Source organism: Poecilia formosa, unplaced genomic scaffold (assembly GCF_000485575.1).
Source record: "Poecilia formosa unplaced genomic scaffold, Poecilia_formosa-5.1.2 Scaffold2, whole genome shotgun sequence".
Classification (NCBI taxonomy): domain Eukaryota; kingdom Metazoa; phylum Chordata; class Actinopteri; order Cyprinodontiformes; family Poeciliidae; genus Poecilia; species Poecilia formosa.
In genome coordinates this window covers 1761644-1786631 of record NW_006799941.1, presented here as the reverse complement: position 1 = coordinate 1786631, position 24988 = coordinate 1761644, and the positions used below count along the sequence as shown (strand labels likewise).

Sequence of the window (24988 nt, the reverse complement as noted above, 5' to 3'; positions counted from 1 at the left end):
ATAATGATAATTATATGCTGTTCTCACCAAGGGTTCATAAAAATCAAATAATTAAAAGAGGTTTACAGATAGTTTAGCTACGCCTCATTTAATCCAGAAATGGCGCCTTTTGTGAGACAAAGCTTCAGTTTATCGATGCCAGATATCTGCACGCTTGTATGACGGCAACAACAGCATGTAATTGCAGCAGTCTAGAGTTAACTTCCTGGGCACCTACTTGTCATTGTAGTCATCTACCGTCTTCATCTTTGGCATGTTCTCTGAGTGTCTGACGAGCCACATGACCTCGTCACGGGAAAATGACAAAGCCATCATGACAAATAGGGCCTTTGGGATTTGATTAGTCCAAAGAGCAGAACAAAATGATAATATTAGGAAAGGTCAACTTTTTTTTGTGGATGGAAACTGGATCAGGAAAAGTAAACACTTTAGTCCTCCAGCTTCTCATGCAACTCCCACCTTTGGTCCAAGAAGTCCAGGTTCATCTTCCAGAACTTTGAACAGTTCCTTCAGTGCTACTCTCAGAAAATGCCTCCGCTCTCTGTGCATTGCTCCACTGGTAACATACAGTAAAGCAAATCATTGAGCCTAAATACATGGCACTGAATAGTTTCAAAAACAAACGGGGGAATGTTCTTTTACCAGTTGGCCAGAACGTGCTCACGACATTCCTTGATGTCTGCAATGCGCTTGCTGTATCTGATTAAGAAAGAGGAAAGCTGTCAAAAACAGTTTATGGTTTATAGAAGAAAAAAAGATGATGATTAGAAGATGTCACACATCTTAGATTAAATCCTGGCTTAATTTAGCTCTAGCAATACTCTTTATTTTCAATACAACAAAATGTTCAATGCAGAAATAAGACACTAACTGGGCTGTGATCTGTAAAACATGTTCATCGTCACACTTTTCCTTTGTAGAGAACCTTTTATAATTGCTTGTCAACTTTGATTTTCTTCATTCTCAAAATGTAATCCGTTGATGTTCCGAAGCTGTCAGTGTGGGAGGAATGATTAAAAAAATATGGCCTCTGTGCTTCCCAAGCATTTTAAAAAAGTGTTCATCATATCATGTTACCATTCATTTCTGATCTGATGTAAAACTATTCCTCCAAAAATATGAAAAAAATCTAAAAAAAAAAAAAAAAATAAATAAATAAAAATAATAATCCAAAACAATTCAATCAAAGCAAAAATAATTTCTATAAAGTTTTCAAATGGTAGTCAGATGGGGATCTCTTGGGATGGCACACCAAAATGACAGTATTTGCAAAAGTTTTATGAAAATGTTTGCCATGTGTAAAGGGCTGGAGTGATGAATGGTTGTTGTGATTGAAATCAAATCTTTGTGGATAATGCATGTTGTTAACATATTTTCTGTTTCTTTTAGACTTTTATTTTCCAGAGATGTCTGAAACAAACTAAAGTAAACAATTGAATAACTATTGTGACTTTGTAAAGTTAATTTATTGTTCTCCCACTCTAGATTTAATTATATTTAAAAAAAGAAAAAAAAACTGCATGAAGCCGTGTGCCCTCTTGGTGGCGCCAGTGATCAAAGCAAAAATTAAGAAGCACAATTGAAATTGAAGATTCTGAACACATTCTATCTATGGGTTGATATTAAGAGAATCAAGATCATCAGTGAAGACTGTGTACCCTTTTATGCCATCAAAGAGGTCCTCAGAGACTTTGTGTATGTTGAGGACTTCTTCTCTGGTGAGGTTAAGGAAGAGGCCGCTCCGCAGAGCCATTTTCCAAAGCTCCAGGGAGGCCTGGTTTGTGTTCAGACTGCTGTGGCACAACAGGAAACCAACTAAAGAAGAAACATCAGGAATGGTGATCAAATATTTTTGATAATATTATTTTTCTACAAGTCACTTCATAGTCTCAATTCTTTATATAAGCTTAACCAAAGCTAAATCCAAATTTGTCAACATCTATTGTGATAGAAGATAAATAATAGAAAGCTGAAATGATTTTGAATGCTTTAAAAAAGAAAATTTTACCTGATGATGTCTAAATAGATAATGAACTATCTCAGGAAAACCTGTTTAAATGAACATGTTTTTGCTGTATCCAGCTGACTTTAAAACAAAATGGAGCTGTAAGTCGGGCCCAAACTTCTTGAAGTTATTTATCTCAATTTGTAATTTGATTTTGCATCAAGTCTATGTTATGTTATTTTTTAACAATTCAGACAAAGGCTTCATTCAGAATAAGAATGACTTACTGATGATCCAGCGCTCCATTATTTCCATAGACAGGTATTCACATGCCATCTGTGGGGATGACAGTTCATTAGACACCGACACACATTAACATTCTTTATCTGAGAGAAATGAATAGAAATTAAGCTGCCATACAATCTGTCAAAAGAATTCAGGGCACCCCACTGAAAAAAAGTCTGTTCTTCATTAAGAAATGTTTAGATCTTGATGTCTAATCATATGCCTTCTGTCTTTGGGGAAAAAAATTACATAATTGCATTTATGCGAACAATTAACCTTCTCTTATTTATTAAACAAGACATATGTTTCTTAACCAAAAAAAAGTTAGGACACCCTATCCCATGACAGCTATTGTTACCCCCTTTGGCTAAAATAACTGCAGTGAAATGGTTTTCGCAGCCATCTACCGCTATGATGTTGGTCTGTGGGAAGTTTTCCCGCTCCCCTCTTTCAGCTGTGAGATGTTGGAGGAGTTTCTGGTCCATGTTTTAATATCCCACAACACATCAATGACGTCAAAGTCTGAGCTTTGACTTGGGCTAAGATTTCCATTTCCTAGTTTTCAACCTTTGAATGTCTTTGTCAACTCTTTCTATTTTTTTATCTACTCCAAAATTTATATATTTTCTTTAAACATCCAACTATATTCCCTTTTTGCAAACCGTTAGCTCATTAGCTATTACGGTTCCTCCTGTGATTTCCTACGACAGTCCTGTTTTCTCTGTTGGCTTTTTATTCCTTGATTTGTGTTTTTGTTCTTCTCTGGCTCCATGGACTCCCTGTAACTTCTGTATTTTTTTTTTGTTGCTTTTTCTCTTTTAATTCAATTTAAATCAACACAATGTCTCAGCATTTAGTGCTCATCTCCATCTTTCGCCATGACACATGTTTCATTGGAACTATTTGATGTTGGCTTTAATGTAAGAGACCTGATTTACTCCTGCATAATTTTATTACTTTTTGCAGAACACTTTGAAAAGTTTGTTCTCTAGTTTACATTGCTTACATTTTTCACTGCTTTTAAATTCTGCTAAATAATTATGTTTTCAAGTATATTTGAAAATGCCACTTAAGCACAACGTTTTTTTTTTTTTTGCAAAATTAAAATTCTTGGTAAACCAGGTATATTTGAATTTAACATTTATAAATACTTGTGAAAATGAATGAAATGACAAACAAAGCAAACAAAACCATATGTAAGTTCTCCAGACAACCAAGTAAAACTTTGCATATAGCCATTTTTGGTAAAGTCACTGCAGTTGTAATCAGCAGAAGTAACAGGAACAGGAAGTTGGACTCACAGTTTCGCAGCAGGCCGGGTCCAGCATGGAAGCTGGAGTGCTGAGTAAGCTGAGGAGCTGAGCGCTCCTCCATTGCTCTGCAGGCAGGTTCCTCCGAGGGTAGACCGTCTTTAGTGAAAGCAACGCTGCTGTCACAGACTAGGGGTGGGACAAAAGAGGAAAGACTAATTTGAGAAAAAAAACTTAAAAAATGCAAACATTAGGTATACTATGCAATAAGAAAAATTTTATGCAATGCCTAATAACAACAAATGTGAGTTGAATTTACCCTTGTGTGAGGGCCAAACTCTTCAGTCAGCTTCTTCCATGGATGGTCATATTCCACAAACATCTGTCCAAGCCGTGGGTATGAGGGATCGCTGCAGGATTTTAGCGTGGCAAGCAGAAATGCAATAAATTCCCAGGAGAGAAATAGAAAAAAAATTCTCACATCAGAGTCTGATGGACATTTTACAGACAGACTGTTTAACATGACATGTAAAAGAGGGTTTAACTGGGCGTGCGTGCGTGCGTGCGTGCGTGCGTGCGTGCGTGCGTACGTGTGTGTGTGTGTGTGTGTGTGTGTGTGTGTGGACTTTCTCAAATGAAATATGACTTACATGTCAAGTGTAAACAGCTTTCTATATCTGTTGGTATCCTTTCTATAAGAAATCTTCTGCTTTGCTGTGTAAAAACAACTTGAGTACCAAGCCAGCTGAAATGTCACCTTGTTGTCAAAAATGTATTGTAATAAGGCCATTGAGAATCTGATTTTGAGTCAGTAATATTGAGTGATGAAAATGAATTAAATTAATTATAGCTGCCTTCAAGAAGTTTTCATGTTGCCACCTGCAGAAGATGCTCTCCAGGTTCTCTGATTTCATCCAACAGTGAAACAACGTGCATTTTTGATTAACTGGTTACCGATCTGCCTCATAGGTGTTAATATGTGTATCAATCATCAATCATGTCTCATGCAAATCTCCAGTATGTTTCCCTGCAAGATTGACAAGCGTCCCAAGATACACTCCATGTCCCATCCTTTAACTGATAAACACCAGTGACCCTGACCAGGGATAAGTGGGTACAAAAAGGGTCAAAGTAGCAACACATCCCTCAATTTAAAGTCTTGAGATCAAGATACAGCTACTGATTTTTATTTTTTTTAAAATCCAGTTTGAATTAATGATCTAAAAGGCTATTGACATAAAAACGCTTTCTCCTTGTTATTCATAAAGCTTATACAAGAACACTGTTAAGTTAAAACATTAAGTACATAATATTTATAGTTAAGCGAGGTAAATGGCACAACTGAGTTTTAATGGAGATATTTTTTGTTAAATGCCTCAGTAAGACCAACACAGGCCAGAGTTACAAATACAATCTACTCCTGGTTTGTTTTGGTCAATAAATACTAAGGTGAAGGTTAAGATCTAAATTATTTCAACCTTCAAGTATAAAAAATATCCCTGAAGAAACAGACAACCCATGTTTTTATGTTTGAAGTGAGGCAAGGATGTGATTATAAGATCCATTCTGCAATTTTCTCACCTGCTGCCATTGGTCATCTCATGAGCACAGTTGAACATTCCCACCAAGACCTTTTTGTCATCAATGCGAGAGAGCAAGATGATAACAGATGCATAGGTGCTTAACAGGTCCAGATAGTTTTTGGTGAAATCGAAGTTGGAAGACTAAATTAGAAAAAAAAAAGCAGTATGTAATCATCCCTTCAATTTTTTTTCCACACTACCTTAAAACTTAGCTTTTGAGATCTTACACACAACAATGTTGAAAGCACACGATATAAAACAGGGTGTAAAATGAAAGAGCGATCTACAGTGGTCACTAAAGTAAACTAAAATACGTCACAGCTGACATATTTTATAACATCAAGAGGCAATGTTTAAAGTCTTAAGGTTTTGACAAAGCAACTCTGTAGGTACATACAATATCAAAGAAGCACTGGCAGGCATCAATGGTGTTCAGCAGTTCATAAACATGATCCTGAAAGGAAGACAGAGAATTATTATTATTATTTTTTTTAACAATAGTAATGACAATAATAAAGTAAGTGTTTTAAGCAATATTTCAAAACAATTGCTCTTATTCTAAACAACTGGGAGATATAGTTTATTGGCATTAGGAATAAATCTCATCATTGTTATTGTTCACCTCTCATCACATTTTCATGGTTTCTCTGCAAGGCCAAAACATCCATCAGAAGATTTGACTTAATAATTTAAGTTTCAAATCAATGTGAGGAGATAATTATTTTTATAACGATAATGATTTTTACCTCAACTGTATGCATGAGAGACAGACGGACAAATGGAAATAAGTCGAACTCTAATATTTTTCCAATATTCTGTTATAATCATCTTGCTGTAAAGTAACTGAACCAGTTCAGTAGTTGCACCATCTACTGACCAAAAGTGGTTACTGCAACTTCTTAAACAAAGAGGTTGTTTAAGAAGTTTAATTCTTAAATCTGGTTAGTTTTAGTTCTTTCAGATTCTTGTTTGCATCTTCCTGTGATAAAAAAATAAAATAAATATATCTTTACATGATTTAATAAACAACTTGTGAGAAAATGAGAATCAAAGTTTTTTTTGTTTTGTTTTTTTCCTCTTGAACATTTGGAAACTAAAGAATGATATATAGCTTGTTTACTATGTCACAGTTTTCTGTTTAAGAAACATTCATTAGAGTCAAAGTGATGTCAAAGTTATTCAGTTTTTATTTATGGGGAAAAAAAGAGTCACTGAGCAGGAGGAAGATGACAAAAAGTATAATCACCCTGAACTCTATGACATCCAGGAAGGAGTCGTAGAAGCTTGCTGTGGCTGCTAATACCTCAGATTTCTGTCGCTGGATGCAAGTCAGGTTTTGCTGTAATATTGAAAATAATAATTACTGGTGATGTGTAAAGGTCAATGAAGGGAAACATAAATCACATGAGGTAATAAAATCTGCTTACAATGTTTCCTCTGAAGTCAATATTAGGGAATTTCTTATTGATGTACTTGACTGCAGGTTCCATCACTTTATCTGTGAGGAAGCCTGGACGCAGCTTGGGATCTGTACATAGCTAGAGAAAGGGGAAAAAAAAGGAAACAAATGATTAAATAATTAAAGTTGCAATTATAGGAAGTGGTTAAAATATTACTGAGGAATGTTTTAGATTTAAGCAACTTCTAGATAAAAGTTAAAACATGTAAGTACCCTCTCTCTGACATGTAGAAATCTTTAGCAAAATGACTAAACATACGTAGATCATTAAGTAATATATTGACACGAAAATATATTAGATTGGAGGAGAGTTGAAGCAAACAATTGGGACATCAACTCAATAAACCTGAAAAATAACACATCAGCTGCTACCATTATCAGTGGCACATTCAGCTGCCCCTTCTGTTCATGTACCAATCAGTCAATATCAATGATGTACATAAAAATATCTATCGACATCAAATACATTAATCCAGATTGAACATCAAACATGGTGTTCCTCCAGGCACTTCACAAGCAGGCCTCACTGTTTTTTCACAAGTAGGCCTCTTAAATCAGCTACGGGCTAAAAACAACAATCTTCTACATTTCTAAAAAAAAATATATATATATTGGAATTATTTGACTTCTGTCTTCTTTGTTTTGTTTTTTTGTTGTTTTCTGTCTTTGTGTCAACCAAATGTCTGGTTGTCACCGCTTGCAGCTCAGAATAACTGAAATTTCAGATGACAGACACCACTGACTTCCTGTTTGCACTTCCTTTTTGGAGAAAGAAGCTCACTTGCAGTTTGCAAACTGTACTGCCCACAGTTTGAGCCCAGAGGGACAAATTAGTTCGAAACAGCAGAAAGTTAACCTTGATTTGCCTTGTTGGAATCTGATCATGGTGTCAGCTCAAAGTGGGTTCAAGAAGTTCTGCAGTTTTTGCCATGACTATTGAAACACATGCGTGAGAGTCTACTCAGCGACAGTGTAATAAACAAAACGTCTGCCAATGAGAATCTTTGTACATCCTGATTGTTTTAGAGATGAACAATAGTAGCTAAAGCAACATTAGTTAATCACTCTAATTAAAAATGAAAATAAACATTTATAAGCTACCACTAAATAACAGTGATACTGTGATTCAGGTCAGAACAGCAGGTCATCACTCGTCTTATTACTTTGTAGTGTTACTTTTGATAAAAAGCTTGATTAAATTTCTTTATTTCATTTAAAAACACAAATTACAGGAAATGTAAGGAGTTCCTTATTTCTTGTTTTTGTTGTTCATCCCTTACAGCCTTTAAAACTTTCTTCTTCCCCTTACCTTCTTAATGTAGTTCATGCGTATCAACACCCCACTGCCCCTCTCATTGAGGATGGTAAGTTTTTCAGCCAGTTTTTGCTGGTAATCCATGGTTTGGGGCGAACAAAACCTCTCCCACCGGTAAAAACCCTGGCCTCCTGGTTCTGTAAAGAAGTTGAACCCACAGAAACAAGTGCACTCGGAGCCTCACCCTGTCACTTAGTCACATGGGACTGATGGGGGCGGGGAGGTGGAGCCAAATATTGAGCTAAGTGTGAAATGTTCAAATGCTGTGGCTAAAAAAAGAGAATATGCTAAATTTACACAGACTAATTAGATAAAACTAAGAATTGTTTATTATTTTTCGGTATGAAAACTTAATTTTGTGTTGGAGATTAAAGATACCGTACTTTGATCAAACTGTTGCAATGTAAGTCTATCACACAGTCATGCTTCCTCAAATCTAAATTTATTCTGGTGTTTATTTCTGAAGTCAGGCACTTCCTTTATTTTTTAAAATAAAGGAAAGCCTTCAACAACCATAGCACAAAAGCACAGAGCACTGAAGTGGGTTACAGTGATTTAATGATTACTAAAGCTGCTCTAAAATCAAATATATAGTTTGAACAACTGCATGACAGACACTGTCACTGCAACGTCTGCTGACATGACAGTCTTTGACAACTTCCAGCGAGCTAAAGAAACTGACCATTTTACAGATGGCTTTATCCAAGCATATTTATGGGAATTAGTTGGAGTATACATGTAATAAAAAAATGATTGGTCTTAGGAAATATTTAAGTTTCAGAACTTTGTGTTTTCATTTGGCATGATCATCAAAATCAACAGAAATCAAGGCCTGAAATTTACTTTTGTCTGTGCAATGAATCTATATAACATGTGAATCTAACTGTTTTCACTGAATAGATTAAATAAATTACATTTTTAATGGTTTGTTACTTTATTGAGATTCATCAAAGAAAAAGCCAGGAGAAATGACCAGCACAAGCTATGTTTTTTTTGTTACACCACAAGATGGCAGTATTTAGTAACTGAAGTTTCCTGCTTCAGCTGACAAAGGTTAACATACAAGAAAGGCTAAATGTTCCCATTTACAGAGTATTGTAAAATTGCCTGAGCTAAAATTAATAAAATAAATTCAATCAATACATCAAATCTAAGAAAACTAAGCAATATTTGAAGTAACAGGGTTTTTAAGTAATTTAAACCTCTTCAAGTGTTGCTTTACTAACAATGGCTGTCTGTCCTGTGTAATCTCCAGTTTGTGTGACTGATACCCACTGACAACTAAATTAAGAGGCCATAAGTGCAATAGAAATATATAGAAACATATTTGTCCTGTTCCCTTTTGTTTTCTCGTTTTCATCACACTTAAAGATCATTAAATAAATGTTTACATTGGACAAACTTGAGTAAATATTCAAATTATGATTTAATGCATTAGGTGGAAAAGGGTATAAAAACTAGCATGACCTTATGTGAAACTGCAGAAGAACTGCCCAAATACTAAGCAACAATTCTGCAAAGAAGAGTCAGTCAAAATTTCATCACATCATCATGTAAAAAACCTATTGCCAATTATTGCAAATGGTTGATATTTGTTAATGGTTGCAGCCAAGGAGAGCACAACCAGCTGTGCCTTGGGGTGGAGATGGGGATTATTTTTTTCTGGCCAGATTTATAGGTTATCTTTGTCTGATGTAAGTTGTTGTAATAATTAAACTGGACAAAAAAACTCTTCTATTTATCTTTTCTGTAGATTCCTACAGAAGCTCTCTGTCCTTGCAGTCCTGTTCTAAATTACTCAGACAAAATATACTTTGTCATGTAAACTAGAGAGTACCAAAGTTATTCCACATCCAAGTGTTGTTTCCTGTTTCCCCCACGGGACTCCAGGAACTCCTATGTAGGAGTTTTAAGTGTAAACTGAAGGGTTCAGAGCACATTGTAAAGCCATTTTATTAATAACCTTTACTGAAAGCAACCTTTACGTTGAGCCAAATAAACAATCTGTTTATCATTTCCACATTGGCTGAAGCAGATAACTGCAGGCTTGTTAACAAGGCTGCTGACGGAGTAAAACAGGAAATTGGTGATATAGGAGGAGGAGCAGACAATGGATGGTGGATCAGAGTAAGAACTGTGTGTGCTTAATGATGCAGATGGCTCTTTTTCTTCTTCTAGGGGTTTATGTGTCCATGGTGGTGGGTAGATTGACTCCAGCAGCCCTCTGTGAAGCCCTCCAACAAAAGGCACTGCAGAGCAGAGCAGATCCCACGCTGCACATTGATGCTGGAGTACAGAACGTTCTCCACTACCCCTCTGCAAAAGAAGGTGACGACTGAGCAGCCAAGTCTAGCTCATTTCAGCCACCTGAGGAAGTACAACCAGGGTTCAGGATTGAAGTAGAGCCGCTGATGTGTCTTCCTAATCAGACAGGAAGTGATGTTGCTCCCAGGTGAGGTTGTTGCTCAGGTGCACACCCAAGTACCTGTAACTGGAGACCACTTCCACCGCAGATCCATGGTCCATGGAGGGTGTGTCTGCACAATTTGCAAGGATTTTAAGTATATGGACAAGACAGTGAGATGATTGTGACTGAGAGCTTAGCTGAGTACAGAAAGATATCTTCTGCATAGTGCTGAGATGACAGATATGTCAAGCCTCTCCCCAGTCTCACAACCACAGCTTTGTGCTCCAAAGGTCCACAGAGCCCCATGATTTTAGCAGGTGAACATGAATGATGGGAATGATGAAAGTGGTCTGCAAAACGAAACTACAATCTTAAAGGGGCCTATAAATTTATCTGGCATTGTTAACATACAAACACCTCTTGCAGATTATCTGCAGCTTTCTCCTTGTCTGACTAAGAGCTGGAATTTCTGTTAATATAACACAGGTAAATTTTGTGCCGCTGGCTACAGCACACAATACTGCATCTAATTACACATCTAAATGTGAAAACCTTTAGAGGAGTTGAAAGAGTCGACATTCTTTCTTGGCACGTTGGGACATGGCACATAGACAGAAAGTAAAGGGGTGGAAGAGGATAATATATGTAGAACCTCCAGGAAAAAAAACAACAAAAAAAAAACCTTTAAATGCTGACAAGCTGTGACAACATACAGCTGTAATCTTTTGGTTTTTATTGCTTTTATGAAAATATTTGATGAATGACTGTACATGTAAAAAAAAAAAAAAACATAAGTATTAATTTTATTTTAGAATAATGGTGCCTTTTACATGTCATGTTCATGACATGTGTTTATGACAGTGTCATGTCAGTCTTATTCAACCCCCTTCAAATAAAGTGTTACCAAATATTCTTCACTATTTTTATTTGGTGTTATGACTCTTTTGTTCAGCAGGTTTTTCAATCAGTACTAGTTTCAGGCAGACATTCCAAAACAGTGATAGAGATAAGGTTTGTTTTTATGTGCAAGATTAAACCTAATATCAGGTGTCATATAAATGCAGTCAAGTACTATAGTTCTTCTGTAGTCAAAAAGTTGTTCAGCTGAGGTTTAATATTGATAAAAATCGAAAGTTTGAATCCTGATTATTACTTTCTTCCTTATTGTTGTGCAAATTACAAATTGCAGTACACTGAAGTTGGCTTATATGTTTTTAGTTCTTCACTTCTAAAGTAATACTAGCATTTAATCATCTTTAGTTCAATTCATTTTAGTTCAAATGAGTTGACCTGAGTTCAGTTGATTTCAAATCTGTTGCTGGATATTGTTGAAAAGCTGTACATGCCCAGTTTAAAACAGAGAAAAACCATTATCAAAAAATGTATTAAACTTGTAAAGGTGAACATGTGCATATACATACAACAGTCACTTCATTAGGCACATGTGTTCAATTCCTTTTCAAACACAAACAGAAAATGAGCCAAAAATAGTTTGAAAGAGAAAAACATCCTATTTCTTGCAGATATATGGATGAAAATATTTTATGTTTTTCTTAAGTCAGAGATAAATGAGCAGACTGGTTAAGGATGATAGTAAAGCAACAGAGAAATAATAACGTCTCAATCAGGTGTGAATATCACCTCTGAAAAACAAGACACTCAGACTTGAAGCAGATGGGCTAAAGCAGCAGGAGACAACACTCAAACATGAGTCAGCAGTTTACCAAAATTAGAATAAAGCAGGTTGAAAAACCATAAAAGTTGCATCATCATGACCGCCAGTAACTATTCTAGCCGAATGAAATCACAAGATCAAATCAATTCAAATTGGTTAAATTTCTGTACTCCCATGGCCTCCACAGACTTCACATCTTAATCCAAAAGAACCATTTTAGGATTGCATCCCCAATGTGCAGTCAACAAATCTGCTGCAATAGTGAGATAGTATTATGTCAAAATTGATCATGATCTTTGAGGAATATTTCTGATTGTTATATCAGCCACAAGGAAATCAGGAAGTTCTGAGGGCAAAAAGGGCCCAACTCAATATTTGTAAAGTATGGGTATAAATCTAAAATCGTTTGAAATAATCCAAAGGGAATTAGGCATGAAGCACAGAAAATGTAAAAAAAGGTATATCAGTTTTCCTTGGTAAGCTATTAACATCTAATTCTACTCACAAGCCTTTTTGTGTTAACTCCTCAGGGCTCATTTAGCCAGGGTGGGACCTCTAACCCATTGTAAAACGCACTTTCCAAAAGTCAATTTGGAGCTTTATTTATAGACCAAAGCTACTTGGTATAACAATCCCCACCTCAGCCTACTTTGTCTCAGTGTGCTGACCAAGATGATGTTTTGCCTGCCAGAACCCAGAAATACAACATGTAAGATCCACGTCTGGATAACAGTGACAATCCTGTGCTTAAAAAAAGTGTTACTGCTATCTGTCTTTGAGGTTGATGTATTTGAAAAATTGTCATACCCTCAGTAAAAAGAATGCAAATTGCTCCCAGACAGTTTGGCTCCACATCAGAAACAGATCAGCTGCTTACCAGCCGCTCAGCTGGTAGCTCAGATTTAAAAACGGCTCCTTTCATTTGATTTGGGTTTTTTTTCTGTTTATTTTCTTAATTTTACACGAGTAATGTTTTTAAGAAAGAATTAAGTTGTACTTGCAGTGTCTTGAGCAGAAAAAATATTTTATATATTCGAAAAATATAAAGTCTTTCAGTCAGTACTGTCACAATTAAAGTGCTTCCCCATGAAAACCTACTGCTTTTTATTTGTTTTAAAAATATTTAGGAGTGGCTTGGTATGAGCACAGCAGAAGCCTAACATGTGGAATGTGAGATGATAACGAAAGTTGGAGGAACTACAAGAAAAAAAGGCCAAGAAGTGATGAGAAAGGTGGGAAAATCGATGCAGAGTAAGTGAAAGCATAGTGAAATGTATAAAGTCAGAGAGAGTGAAGAGGAATTGAAAACAGAAGACAGGGAAAAGATAAAAATGAGAGAAATTCCTGCATCAATGGTAGGTTTGCTCCCTCACATGAAATGTGGCAGCAACACAGCGAGTGTCTGCAGTGCTATGCTACTGTGTGCACGATCTGCGCTTTATGTAACACTTGGCGATTTTTCCATTACAGAAAACTAAATCTTCCCAGCTACCTCCTTCCCTCCTCTCATCTTCCCCCCTGTTAGTCAAAATGTCTCATCAAGAGCAGCAAAGTTTTGCCAAAAGGAAATACCTGCAGCATGGAGCACAACCAGACCTTCTAGGAGCTGCAGCAGAGCAAGCCTATTTCTTCCAAAAAAACAAAAGTCTAAAAAAAGGCAGCAGTTTTGTAGCAGTAGTTCTATGATTGGTCGGATTAATATTGTTTTGCCTATCAGACACACAAGTCAAAACATTTGAGTTGAAGAGAATGAATACAATTGTGTCATATCAGCATCTATGTATTTATGCAAGAGTATCTAAATAGATGCTGGCTAGTTGTACAAATAAATGAAAAAAAGTTCAAGTGAGAATTACACCCACATTTACTGATCTATGACAGCTTCAACCACAACATCTCAATGAGACAGAGGTCTGGACCTTGACTTTTCAGAAAGCTTTTCAGTTGATCTCTTCAAGATTTATTGATATAGTTTGTATCATCGTCCCATTGCATGAACCACTTTTGAACAAACTTCAGCTCTCAAAAATATGGCCACACATTTATCTGCAGAATATGCACATATATAAAGGAATCCATGACCCATTATAACTACAAGAGATATAGGTCATGTGTATGCAGAGAGCCCATGTCATCATTCCTCCTACACCATGTTCAAATCATGCAAAAATAAGTTATGTTAGGTTACTTTCAGAGAGATGTGTTTTTTTTTCTGTCAAGCTTTTTTTTTTCTAAAAACTGTTCTTCAAGTTGTACTATTATGAATTATAATAGTACAACTTATAATTGTACTATTATACAATTATAAGTTGTATAAAGGTTAGATTGCTAACCTTTAGCAAGGTTAGCAATCTAACCTTGCTAAACAAGCTAGCTGGAGAAGTATATATAAAGCAGTCTGTTTCTTCCTATTTTAACTCCTGTTCCTGCCTGTAGGTGGCAGACTTTTCCTGGCAGACAGTCTAGCTGAGCTGTGTGGTTCAGTAGGTAGACCTGTGGCTTTGGCCAACTGTCTGTTTTGTATGAGGCCTTTGTACAGACGAGGTAAAGATAGCATCTCTAACTAGACATCACCTTTATAGACACAGAGAACCCAATGTTCCCATCCAGTAGCCCATGAATAAAATCACAGCGAATGGCTGATGATTCTATTCCCTCTCTCCCTCTCTTTCTGCTTTATTATCCTTTTTCCCCCTTCCCTAATTTCTTCCTCTGTTGTAGTGTTTCTAATCTTATTGCCCCCAAGCCACTGACCTCAACACAATTAGAGCCTCATCAACAAACTCCCATCAGTGATTTATAATCCCCCATATGCATGTGAAGTGTGTTTATAAACTACTGGCACAAAGCAGCAGACTGAAACTATGTGAGAAAGCCAAACTATAACACAATTTGAACTGAATCTAGGTGATTTACCTAGAAAAAAAATTTAACTCACCAATGACATTCTTAGTTAAATCTAATAATTTTGTTGGTGTTTTCTATGTTACCGTCATTTTCTATACTTTTTTTGTACTGTTTCTTTCAACAGTCTTAGGACATGAATGAGGAACCACTGGCATGCTAAGCTGGGAGAAGTGGGTAGTCTGGAACAGCAGAGTAGCTCTATGGTTGCACATGGCAGTACCAGCCTCAACATCATCATCATAGCAGGAACTAAAAAACACTTAAAACAGGAACTGCATCTCAGAGAACCACCTTTAGAGAGATCATTTTTGAGTCATTACATTTTGTTTAGGTTTGACCTACAACCTAATCAAATAACTCATAATCAAGAACTTAGAATATGCATGTTGTCTGATGTTATATTCTAATTTTTAATGCCATGTTTTCACTAGTTGTAAGCAGAAAATCATCATAAATAACAGAAATATAGACTTGAGTGGTGCAGGTGGTAGCACTGTTGCCTTTCAGCAATAAGGTCCTGGGTTTGAATGCTGGCCTGGTGTTTGTCTGAATGGAGTTTACATGTTCTTCCTGTGCATGCGTAGGTTCTCTGTAGGTACTCCAGCTTCCTCCCATAGTCCAAAAACATGACAATCAGGTTATTTATCTCTCTAAATTATCCTTAGATGTGAATCTGTGTGTGCATAGTAGTTTGTCTTGTCTGTCTCTTTGTTGCCCTGCGATGGACAGGAAAACTGTCCAGGGAGGACCCTCCGTCTCTGAAATCATAAAACACATACAAAAATAAAATTAAATAAATAAATAAATAAATAAATAAATAAATAAATAAATAAATAACACAGAAGCCTCATGGAAGATGACCGTACTTTTCGGGACATGCAATAAATTCAAACTTGAACTCCTGCAAATAACCGGTAGGTGCTGTCCTACTTTCACACAATACAATATCTCATTACAGCAATATGTACTTAAAAACAAATTGAAAATATTAGATAAAACATTTTCCCCTTAAATGAGTAAGAATGTCCATAGACAACTAATTAGCACATTTTTGTACTATCAATGTCAAGGAATAATGCCTAGTAGCATAGACTAAATGCAGACAGCTACAACTTTTAAACCTTGGATGTAAGATGAGGAACATATCTTCAAGTTTCCCTCTAATTTACTCGTCTGTGCTTTGAATGGTGATTTACAAATCTGATAGTCTATCTGGGAAGTCCCTGCAAATACCTTGTATAAAAAGTAATTTTCAAAAGACCGGAAGTGACCCAGCTGCATATCCCTGAACTCGAGAGTTGACATGCCAAGAACCTATTAACTAGTGATTCTTAACTGGCATTAGCTTGTGTCTGCTTATCTATATAACGTATGTCGTTGTTCTGGTGACACGAATAAGGCTTGTCTTACCTGCTTTCACATGTTGGAAAATGGAAGATAGTTTAATCATGACAACACATTTTTGCCATAAACCCTGCATAAACCTTTGGCATGGATAAGCCATCTGTTTCCATGGTAACCTTAACCCCTCAGCTGAAGGTCAAACCAGGTGTCTATTAAGTTGTCATCACATGTTCATGGCTTCTGATGAGGTTGCTGCAGGTGGAAAGTGATGAATGACAGGTAATTGTCTCTGGCAGACTGAGAGAGACCCAATGATCAGGTGGAGCGTCCACATTTAGTGAAGTGTGCCGCACAGGTATGTACCCAGATAGTCAGTTACTTTATACAAGGAAACTGCAAAATGAACAAGCACATAAGCAAAGTATTCCAACTACACAGTACATTTGCTTCCTTCAAATTTGCAGATTTTCCTGGAATGCTGCACTTTCCAAACTCATTGTTTTGAGAGAAAAACGATCATATACTTTCTATAAGAGGAGATATATTCAAGTCATACCTCTAGTAAATCCTAAAACCCAGCCCAGCTACTTTTCCTCCATTCATCTTCTTCTTAACGCACTCAAATTACTGCATTCCTTACCCCCTAATCTGCTTCTTAGAGGGAAGGACGCCTGTTTTAGAACTCTGTGCACGGAAAACACCTAAACATAAAGATAATTGTTTCAGTTGACACATGAGAATTATGTTCTTATGTATGTTCATATTTTTAACAAGGAAGCTAAAAGTCCCACTTTTATGGCAGACATTGTATCTTCATATTAAAGAAAATAAAATCTTAATAATACTCTACCTATGTAGCTATGTAGCTATGCCAGCTGTTGAGGAATGGCTGCTTTTGATGGGTTGCTTTCTGATCAGAGCTTATGGGGGAGTGCAGCTCTGGCTGGCACCCTTGACCTTTACACCCTGAAATTCCTCAAGATTCCTTGAATTGTTTAGGGATATTATGAACAGCAAAGGGAGAAATGTGCTAATTCCTTCCAATCCTATTTTGTGAAACATTGTTTGTAGACCTTATAATACTTTTCTAACACATTTTACTTCATTATTTAAATACTCAACCTGTGATTAAAACTACTTTTGTAATTTATTATGTCTTTAATATTCTGTTGACAAGACTTGACTAAGTTGTCACTTTCTTTTACCACTTGGCCATGTTAAAACCATTTTGGACATTTTTTAAAATTGTTGTAAAATGTGTGTATATCAGAGGTTTAGAAAAGTTCAGTCTAAATATTTAAAAAGGAAAAAAAAAGTAGAAAAGTATTACTTCTTTTATTCTGGCATCTGGAAAAAACAAAAGGTCACAATGAACGTTTTCTGTATTCAATAGTCTGATTGAAGCTATTTTTTCCTCATTTTATTCTACAGGGAAATCTAGTAGATTTATTTTTTTTAAAAAGCAAATCGAAAACTTTTGTCTGAACAAAAGCAGGAGCTATTGTTCAGACGGATAAAGATTATATTTATATGTTGTTTTTTTTCAGAGTATCAAAAGAGGCTCTGCATTGTTCTTACAGATATGTGAGTGCTATTTTGTGTTCTTGGCTTCACAAGTCATTTATTCAAATTGTTCTGGCAACAAAACTGTGATTTTTTTTTTCTTTTAAGTCACAAGTTCAAACTTATTGAGATATACAGAGGTTGCATGAACTCTGCCTTGGATGTTTAGCAGATTTTCCATGGCAGGATAGATTACTTCCAGAGTCATTCATTTTGATGCAAAAGAACGACTTGAAGCAATACTACAGAAAAAAAAAAAAAACTTTCTAAATTTTTATTTCTCCAGGATTTCACATACCGACAGCCACTCTTTGATACACTGACCATACTAATGTAGTTATCTTCTGCTGGACACTTTCATCTCACATCCAAACACAACTCAAACACGTTTTTATTTAACACATCAACAATCATGGCCTTCAACTTTGTCCAGCACCGTAGGGAACTCCCCAGGACAGAAAGGGGGGAGAGACAAACATCTTTCCCTCAGGAAACAGGATGTCCAGGCTCAGGCTGGTGCCTACTGAAAACGTAGACCCCCCTAAACATAATAAAGCTTTTTCCAAAACACAATATTGGGCAATCGGAAGCTCTAAGGCCACCCAAAGCTCTTTCTCCCTTTTGATCATCGTCCCATCTTTGTCTTTCATATTACTGTAAAAGCAGATGTGCTGCCAATGTAAACAGGCTTTCATCAAACTCATTCACAAGAGAGAGATTGTGCTTTGATTAGAAAAAAAAAGTAGACTTTGGATTATCTGTTAATCAAGCATGGCCAGGATGTCTGGCCTTCGGATGGCATTCTTTGCATAATTCAACACCAAAAAGGAAATTTTCCTTTCTGAATCTGGGACAGTGAAGTAACAAATTGTTATCATTTGACATCTATTCAAGTACTTATCAAAGATCTGCATAAGATACAGCAAATTTAAAGATTGATTAATGATTCAAACACACAGCTGGTAGTATCGCAGACTCAGGGTCCCCCTTCCTCAAATTCTATAAGCACCTTCATCCTGTGGAGGAAAAATGTCTGGCCTTTTATATCCTCCCTGCAGTTCTGTGGGCTGCAGATTCATGGCTACTTTTGCCTGTGTGAATATTTGAATGTGACTGACAACAAGCAGATCTTAATCCACAGCGGCAGAGATTTTGCCCTGTGTGTTGTCTTAGCAGACCTGCTCACTACTCTGCTTTCAGTGTTTAATAAGAAAATTTCTTCTCTAAGAAGGAGAATGAATGGTAGTTTTGTTAGAGGATATCCATTAGGTTAGGGCTTTGAGTTCTCCACATAATCACTACCAATACCTCACAAAAATCAATCCATGATCTATACTTGCTTATTCTTGCAGAGTGGCAGGAGGGCGGGTCTTTATCTTCAGCTGTGATTGGGCGAGAAGCGGTGTACGTCCTGGACAGGTTGTTAGTCCATCACAGGGGAAAACACAGGACAAAAAACCATACCTACACACTCTTCTCACAAACAATGGTTAGTTATCTGTACTTGTGCAGCGCTTTATCAAGTCCAGAGGACTCCAAAGCAATTTGCACATAAGTGAGACTGCCATGCTCCAATGCCACTGTCCCTCTGACCACCACCAGCAGGCAAGGCGGGTGACGTGTCTTCCCTAAGGACACAACGGCTAAGAGAAATAGAGTGGGAGTAAAATAGTTTAAAAAAATATGCTTTTTATCCAACTGTTTGTTTTCCTTGTCACATGAGGAAAAAACTACATGCAGGACAAATGAAGCTTTGATCCAGATGGGACAGTCTGAAAGCATGAGTAAGACCCAAGAGTATGATTCAACAAAAGAGACTCAGTCCTGCAGCCAAACCTACTATTCTATACAATGCATGATTTCATCTCTTTCGAAACAACTTTGATGCATTCTCTATTGAGCAACACCCACCTGATTCCTGACCTCCTTAGTCACAAATTGATGATTATAGTTTTTTGCTGCTTGTGCTATTGTACCACAAACCAGAGGCATCGCCTGGATACTGGAACAATGTGGGCTCATCTGGGCTTCATTCTCCTGCAAAACTTTTCAAGTTATTTGAAAGATTTATATTAAAATAGGTTGGTTTGTACCACTTATATCACCAAACACTTACAACATTGAGACATCTAATTCACACAAATTCACACATCTAATTTAAGAACAATTTTGAAAATTGAGGGTTTGAGTTCTTGGGGGAAAAAATAGTTAACTCCTAAATGCAATAAATACTTTGCCACCATCATGTTAGCAGATACAATTTTGATATGCAGGTTAAGAATGATTAAACCTCCACTAAGTCTGCAAAATATTCTCTATGAAATGTTCTGCTTATATTTTGGGTAATATTCAGACTTAAGTGTCTGCAAATGTTCAAAACTACAACCAAACAAAGGAAACCAACTATTTTTTTTAACACATCATGTGCTTGAGTCACTTTCTGGAACGCCAGTATTGGTCTTGGAGGTCCCTGATGTTGACCTCCACTTGTGGGAGGGCCAGGAGTATCCATGGAAACTGCATGAAAAACCATGATGGGTGGTGAGAGAGGTTAGAGGGAAACAAGCAGAGCTGAGGTTCAGTTTGTTTGAAATTCCAGCAGTTAACAAAGCCTTTCTAATGGTAACCAACTGAGCACTAATAAGCCAATAGCCACATTGGGGCAATACCACTGAGACTGGGGCATGGGCTTTGCACTTGTTCTGTACATTTGGAGGGAGGCTTCTGAATTTGCGTATGCAGAGGTAATGCAGCGGTGCATTCCAATATTGAACTAACAAAACCCTAAAATACTCCCAAGGTCAATGTTTTTACAGCACATAAATATAGCATGAACTTTCCTGATTTCTAAAGCCTTCTTTTTATACTTACTAGGTAAAAAAAATACAGAAATGCTTCCCACTGTCAGGTATTTTGTAGCCAACCACTTATAAATACAATTTATTTAACTTCTTTGCAAATTTTAAGAACATTTGCCACAGGACAGTTTACTTATATTGCTTCAGTGAGGCAACTTACATTTACTAGTTTATGCTTTTGTCTCTTGAAATAAGTAGAGATTTGCTTTTCTTTCCATCGGTTTGAATTTTTGCACACAAATCTAAGGAAGGTATGGAGAACTACAAAGTAAGTTTTGAGGTATGTTTTGTGGTTGTTAAATGTATGTTATTAATGCGGCTGAAGACTAACGATGAAGGCTACACAAAAACCAATAGTTCTTTCTGCTGGCAGCTTTTTGTTGTTTTACCACCATCTACATCTGCAAAATCGCAAACTCCACTTCAGAAACACTTGAAAGAGGCTTATGCAGCCTTTGTTGTTTTGGGACAATTCACCCAAAGTTTCTTTCATTTTAAGTAGAGGTTAAAAGTATTGTGATTCCTGCTCTTGTTTAGATTAATTACAGCTTTTTGCTCCAATTTTCTGAGCTATACAGGATTAGTCTGGAACTGTTACTGATTTTTAAAAAATGACATATTTTATCCAGATCAGCACAGATTGCAGAATCTCAGAAAATCAGTCTCATAAAAGCTCTCTCTTGAAAATGTAAAAGGACACACTTGTAGATTTGCATTTAGGTTGATCTAAAGAAAAATAAAGCTTAAAAAAGGTGGATTTGACTCTCAGTTTCACAAGCAACCACTTGTTCTTTCCCAGAAGACTTTCTGGGGGATAAAATAATCAAGACTGGCACCCCAACAGGGTTAATCAGCTTCTTCCTTTTTCCCCGCATTGCTTAGAACAAAAACATGGGGCGGATATTTATGTCATTCCTCCTCAAGTTTTCCTTTTCCTCCTTTTAATGAGATGTGAAAATTACCGAAATAAAACAGAGATGGGACCTACTGATGCAGTAGCTGCAAAACATTAAGCCTTTTAGAGCTGAAACAACCGTATGCTCAGTGCAGCTGACAAATATTTTTTTTAATATGTGGATGCTTGTAGTGTTCATCAAAATTGTCAGCCCACTTCCAATAGGTTATGTAATATTAGGTCAGGGAGGTAGCAGACATATCTTAATTCTACACAGGTCATTCTAGGGTACAACAAAACAGAAGGGACATAAACTTAATGGCCACTTCACAGTATTAGGACACATGGAAGCACTTCAATGCATTCAAGCATCTAAATGTTGTAAACACAACTTGTAAAAGTTTGACCTGAGCATCTGAATGGAAAGAGTTTACAAGTCTCCCATGCTTAATGATGGTAGATGGGCTAGGTTTTTTTTTTTTTTTTTTTTTTTTTTTAAACCGCTGATCTGCTGGGATGTTTTTACGTACAATTATCTCTCAGGAATGGGCAGTCTGGTTTGAGATGACAGAAAGGCATCTGTAAAGCCACTCCCTGCAACCCAGGCCTGCCAACTACCTTCACTGTATGCACAACAAATAAAACACTGAAACAGATGGCCTACCGCTGCTAAGAACTGAAGCTATAATTTGCACAAATTCATAAAATTTGGACAGTGACAAATTGGTAAATCATTTGCTGGTTCAATAAGTCTCAGTTTCATCTACATTATTCTGATGGTGGAGTTGGGATTTGATATAAATAGGTAGAAGACATGGGGAGATCATTGGTTGCATCAACAGGTCAGGCTGGTGATGGTGGTGTAATGGTGTGAAGGATCTTTTATAGCCCACTGTCCTATTTTCTTATATTGAGCTGTCTTTATGGAAGAAAGTCTTTATTTCAAGGCCAACACTGCCATTCTAGATACTTTTTCTTGATAAGAATGTAAATGACTATTTAATTTTCCTTAATTTACAGTCTGTAATTTGTGCCTCTACTTTCTGCCAACCAGCATAATAAACCTTGGTTCAAAAGCAGACCTTTTTGCAGCCTCACACACTTCCATAGAGTGCATTAAATACTGCTGCAACTTATTCAAGCATGTTAAACACACACACACATACACACACACACACACATCTCTCACAAGTACATTTTTGACTTCCATCCATTTTTCAATCATTTCTAACCTAGCCTAATACTAAACCTAACCATTACCAGTATATGGTTGACCCTAAATCTAATCTAAACTTATTGTATACCTTAGTTCTAAACTTAACCCAAAAACAGCACTTCTTCTTATGGGGCCCAGGCTTTGGACCTCATAAGGAGCGAACAGTCCTCACAATGTCGTATGTGTTACAATATAGCAAATACAAGGCCACACACATGCAGTTTATTTCCACACATGCAGTTTATTTCTACACACATTGGGTTTATTCAGATGGATTTGAATTGAACTCTTATACTTGAACACACAACCCGATTATTGTTCATCGTAACAGAATATAACATCAGAGTCCACATTTTTTCCACACTTAGCCTTCAAGTTTCTGTAAAAACATTATGTGGTTATCACAACCATAAGTACAGTGCATTAACTTAAACATGTCCAGAACATGGATCTTTTGTCCACTCACGCAGGTTCACCCATATAAGCTGGCCCAGTGACCCACTTCCTGCCTTGATCAGCGTTTACAGTGTTTCTCTGCATTCAGACACAATTATTTAAATCTACAGAGCTCTGAAAGAACTCTTTTAATTCTTCAAAGCAGCATTGCAAAAAGAAAAAGGCATACTCAAACGTTATTTCAGTGAGAAACACGTGTTTGCAGTCAACAATTCTGACTTCAAAAAGTCAGAGTTTAATTATGTGTCCTAATTCTTACCCTTGCTTTCTTAATTTTAAAACTTTTTTTTTTACATTTTCAAGTATTACAGCATCTACACATATTTGAAAACATGACAAAATCTGTGAAATACGCAACAGTTAAAAAGAGAAAAAGACATTACATAGATTAAAAAAAAACACGCACAAAAGAGCATTTTAGAAAGTGCTATTTGCTGCAAAATACAAAAGTAAAAGGGGTTTCCAGAATTTCTTTAAGCCTCATTGACTTTCTGTTCCCAAGGTCCATAATAATATTCTTTGTGAGTTTTTCACCCTCAATAATAGCACAGCTTGTCTTTTTAAAGTTTACTGCATCCAGTGGAAATAAGATTTTGAAAGAGTTATTTTTCTGTACCTGACATGTCTGGAAATAACAGCACTGCAGTTCACAAAAACATGAATTTGAAGCCGATTAGAATGACCTAAACCTTTTTTGGCTTTGTTGCAGTCTATAACAGATGTTCTGTAGTTTCATTATTGTAGTAATTATTGGATATTTTACAGTTGTGACATAAAAACATCAGGACTACAGAGCTACAGTTCATACTGCTAAGTGCAAAACTACATAAAGCAACATCATAATACTGCCAGACAGAGAACACAAAACAAAAAGACAAAACAGAAAACAATATTTATTAACAGTCATTTTAGTTGATTTATCAATCATTAAATATGTAAATGTTGATACTCCTCAATGAAATCAGCATTTGACAAGGCTGATGTGTTTTATCCCCAATCTGTTCTCCCAGCTGGAGGGCTGGTCTGCTGATGACTTCTGAAACATTAACAAAAACTTTCTTTAGTTTGTCACCCAGCTCCAGACTTTCTGCTCTTAAACATCTGCTTTGTCTTGGTTACCTCTATTCTTTTACTTGCTATCCGTACCCCCTCTTACTGTCAATGTACTTTAAATGAAACACATGTGCTGTATGCAACCTCCCCGACTGTATCCAGTAAACACTGTAGTGTAGGTTTGTTGTCTGGTGAACATGTGGTGATATTTCAGATGTCTGGAGCTTCCAAACATAAACGGTTTCATGTCAGACATACTGTTATTTAAAAAAAATAAGTCATACCAGCAATGACCATCTGAAAATTAATCATAGGACTGGTATAAGTGTGAAAGATGTAGATATCTGTAGAAGTGGAATGTATATTTTCCATTTCTTTCTGTTCTGAACCTTGATATGGAGTTTTTGGTCAAAATGTTTACCTGTCTTAGCAATGAAACCACTTCCAGTTAAATAACAAGCAAGATGATTTCAGCCTCCTTCTTAATCTCTGAGTTCTTGAGCTCCACAAGGACTCATAGTGGGAGATGTCACCTTGTTTCGCCTCCTTCAACGTTCTTATTTTATTCATAGTTGGTGGTTTGCTTCCCCAGGACAAATTTACACACATATTTAAATTTTGTTGCAGAATCAGAACTGTTTGCCTTGTTAGCTTTGCTTTATTGTCCATGTTAGCGATCACAACAAAGAAAAAAAGTGCTAAAATGAATCATTTGCTATGTTGAAATATGATGGATATTTAATAAATTTTACCATATTTTTAACCCCTTAGCATGTA

The 24988-nt window shown here is 36.4% G+C and overlaps 1 protein-coding gene across 1 annotated transcript in view; it reads right to left on the bottom strand.

Annotated features, from left to right (window-relative positions):
* The window catches only part of nckap1l (NCK associated protein 1 like), a 67372-nt gene extending 59355 nt beyond the window's left edge, over window positions 1–8017 (bottom strand). The window contains exons 1-12 of the mRNA XM_007549054.2: window positions 7832–8017; window positions 6491–6601; window positions 6310–6402; window positions 5461–5517; window positions 5062–5204; window positions 3800–3890; window positions 3532–3669; window positions 2233–2281; window positions 1659–1815; window positions 643–699; window positions 460–556; window positions 218–327 (exon numbers count right to left, since the gene is read on the bottom strand). Of these exons, the coding sequence (XP_007549116.1) occupies window positions 218–327; window positions 460–556; window positions 643–699; window positions 1659–1815; window positions 2233–2281; window positions 3532–3669; window positions 3800–3890; window positions 5062–5204; window positions 5461–5517; window positions 6310–6402; window positions 6491–6601; window positions 7832–7921 (1193 nt within the window). The 5' untranslated portion in view covers window positions 7922–8017. The remainder of the gene's footprint in view (window positions 1–217; window positions 328–459; window positions 557–642; window positions 700–1658; window positions 1816–2232; window positions 2282–3531; window positions 3670–3799; window positions 3891–5061; window positions 5205–5460; window positions 5518–6309; window positions 6403–6490; window positions 6602–7831) is intronic.
* Between the last annotated feature and the right edge of the window lie 16971 nt (window positions 8018–24988).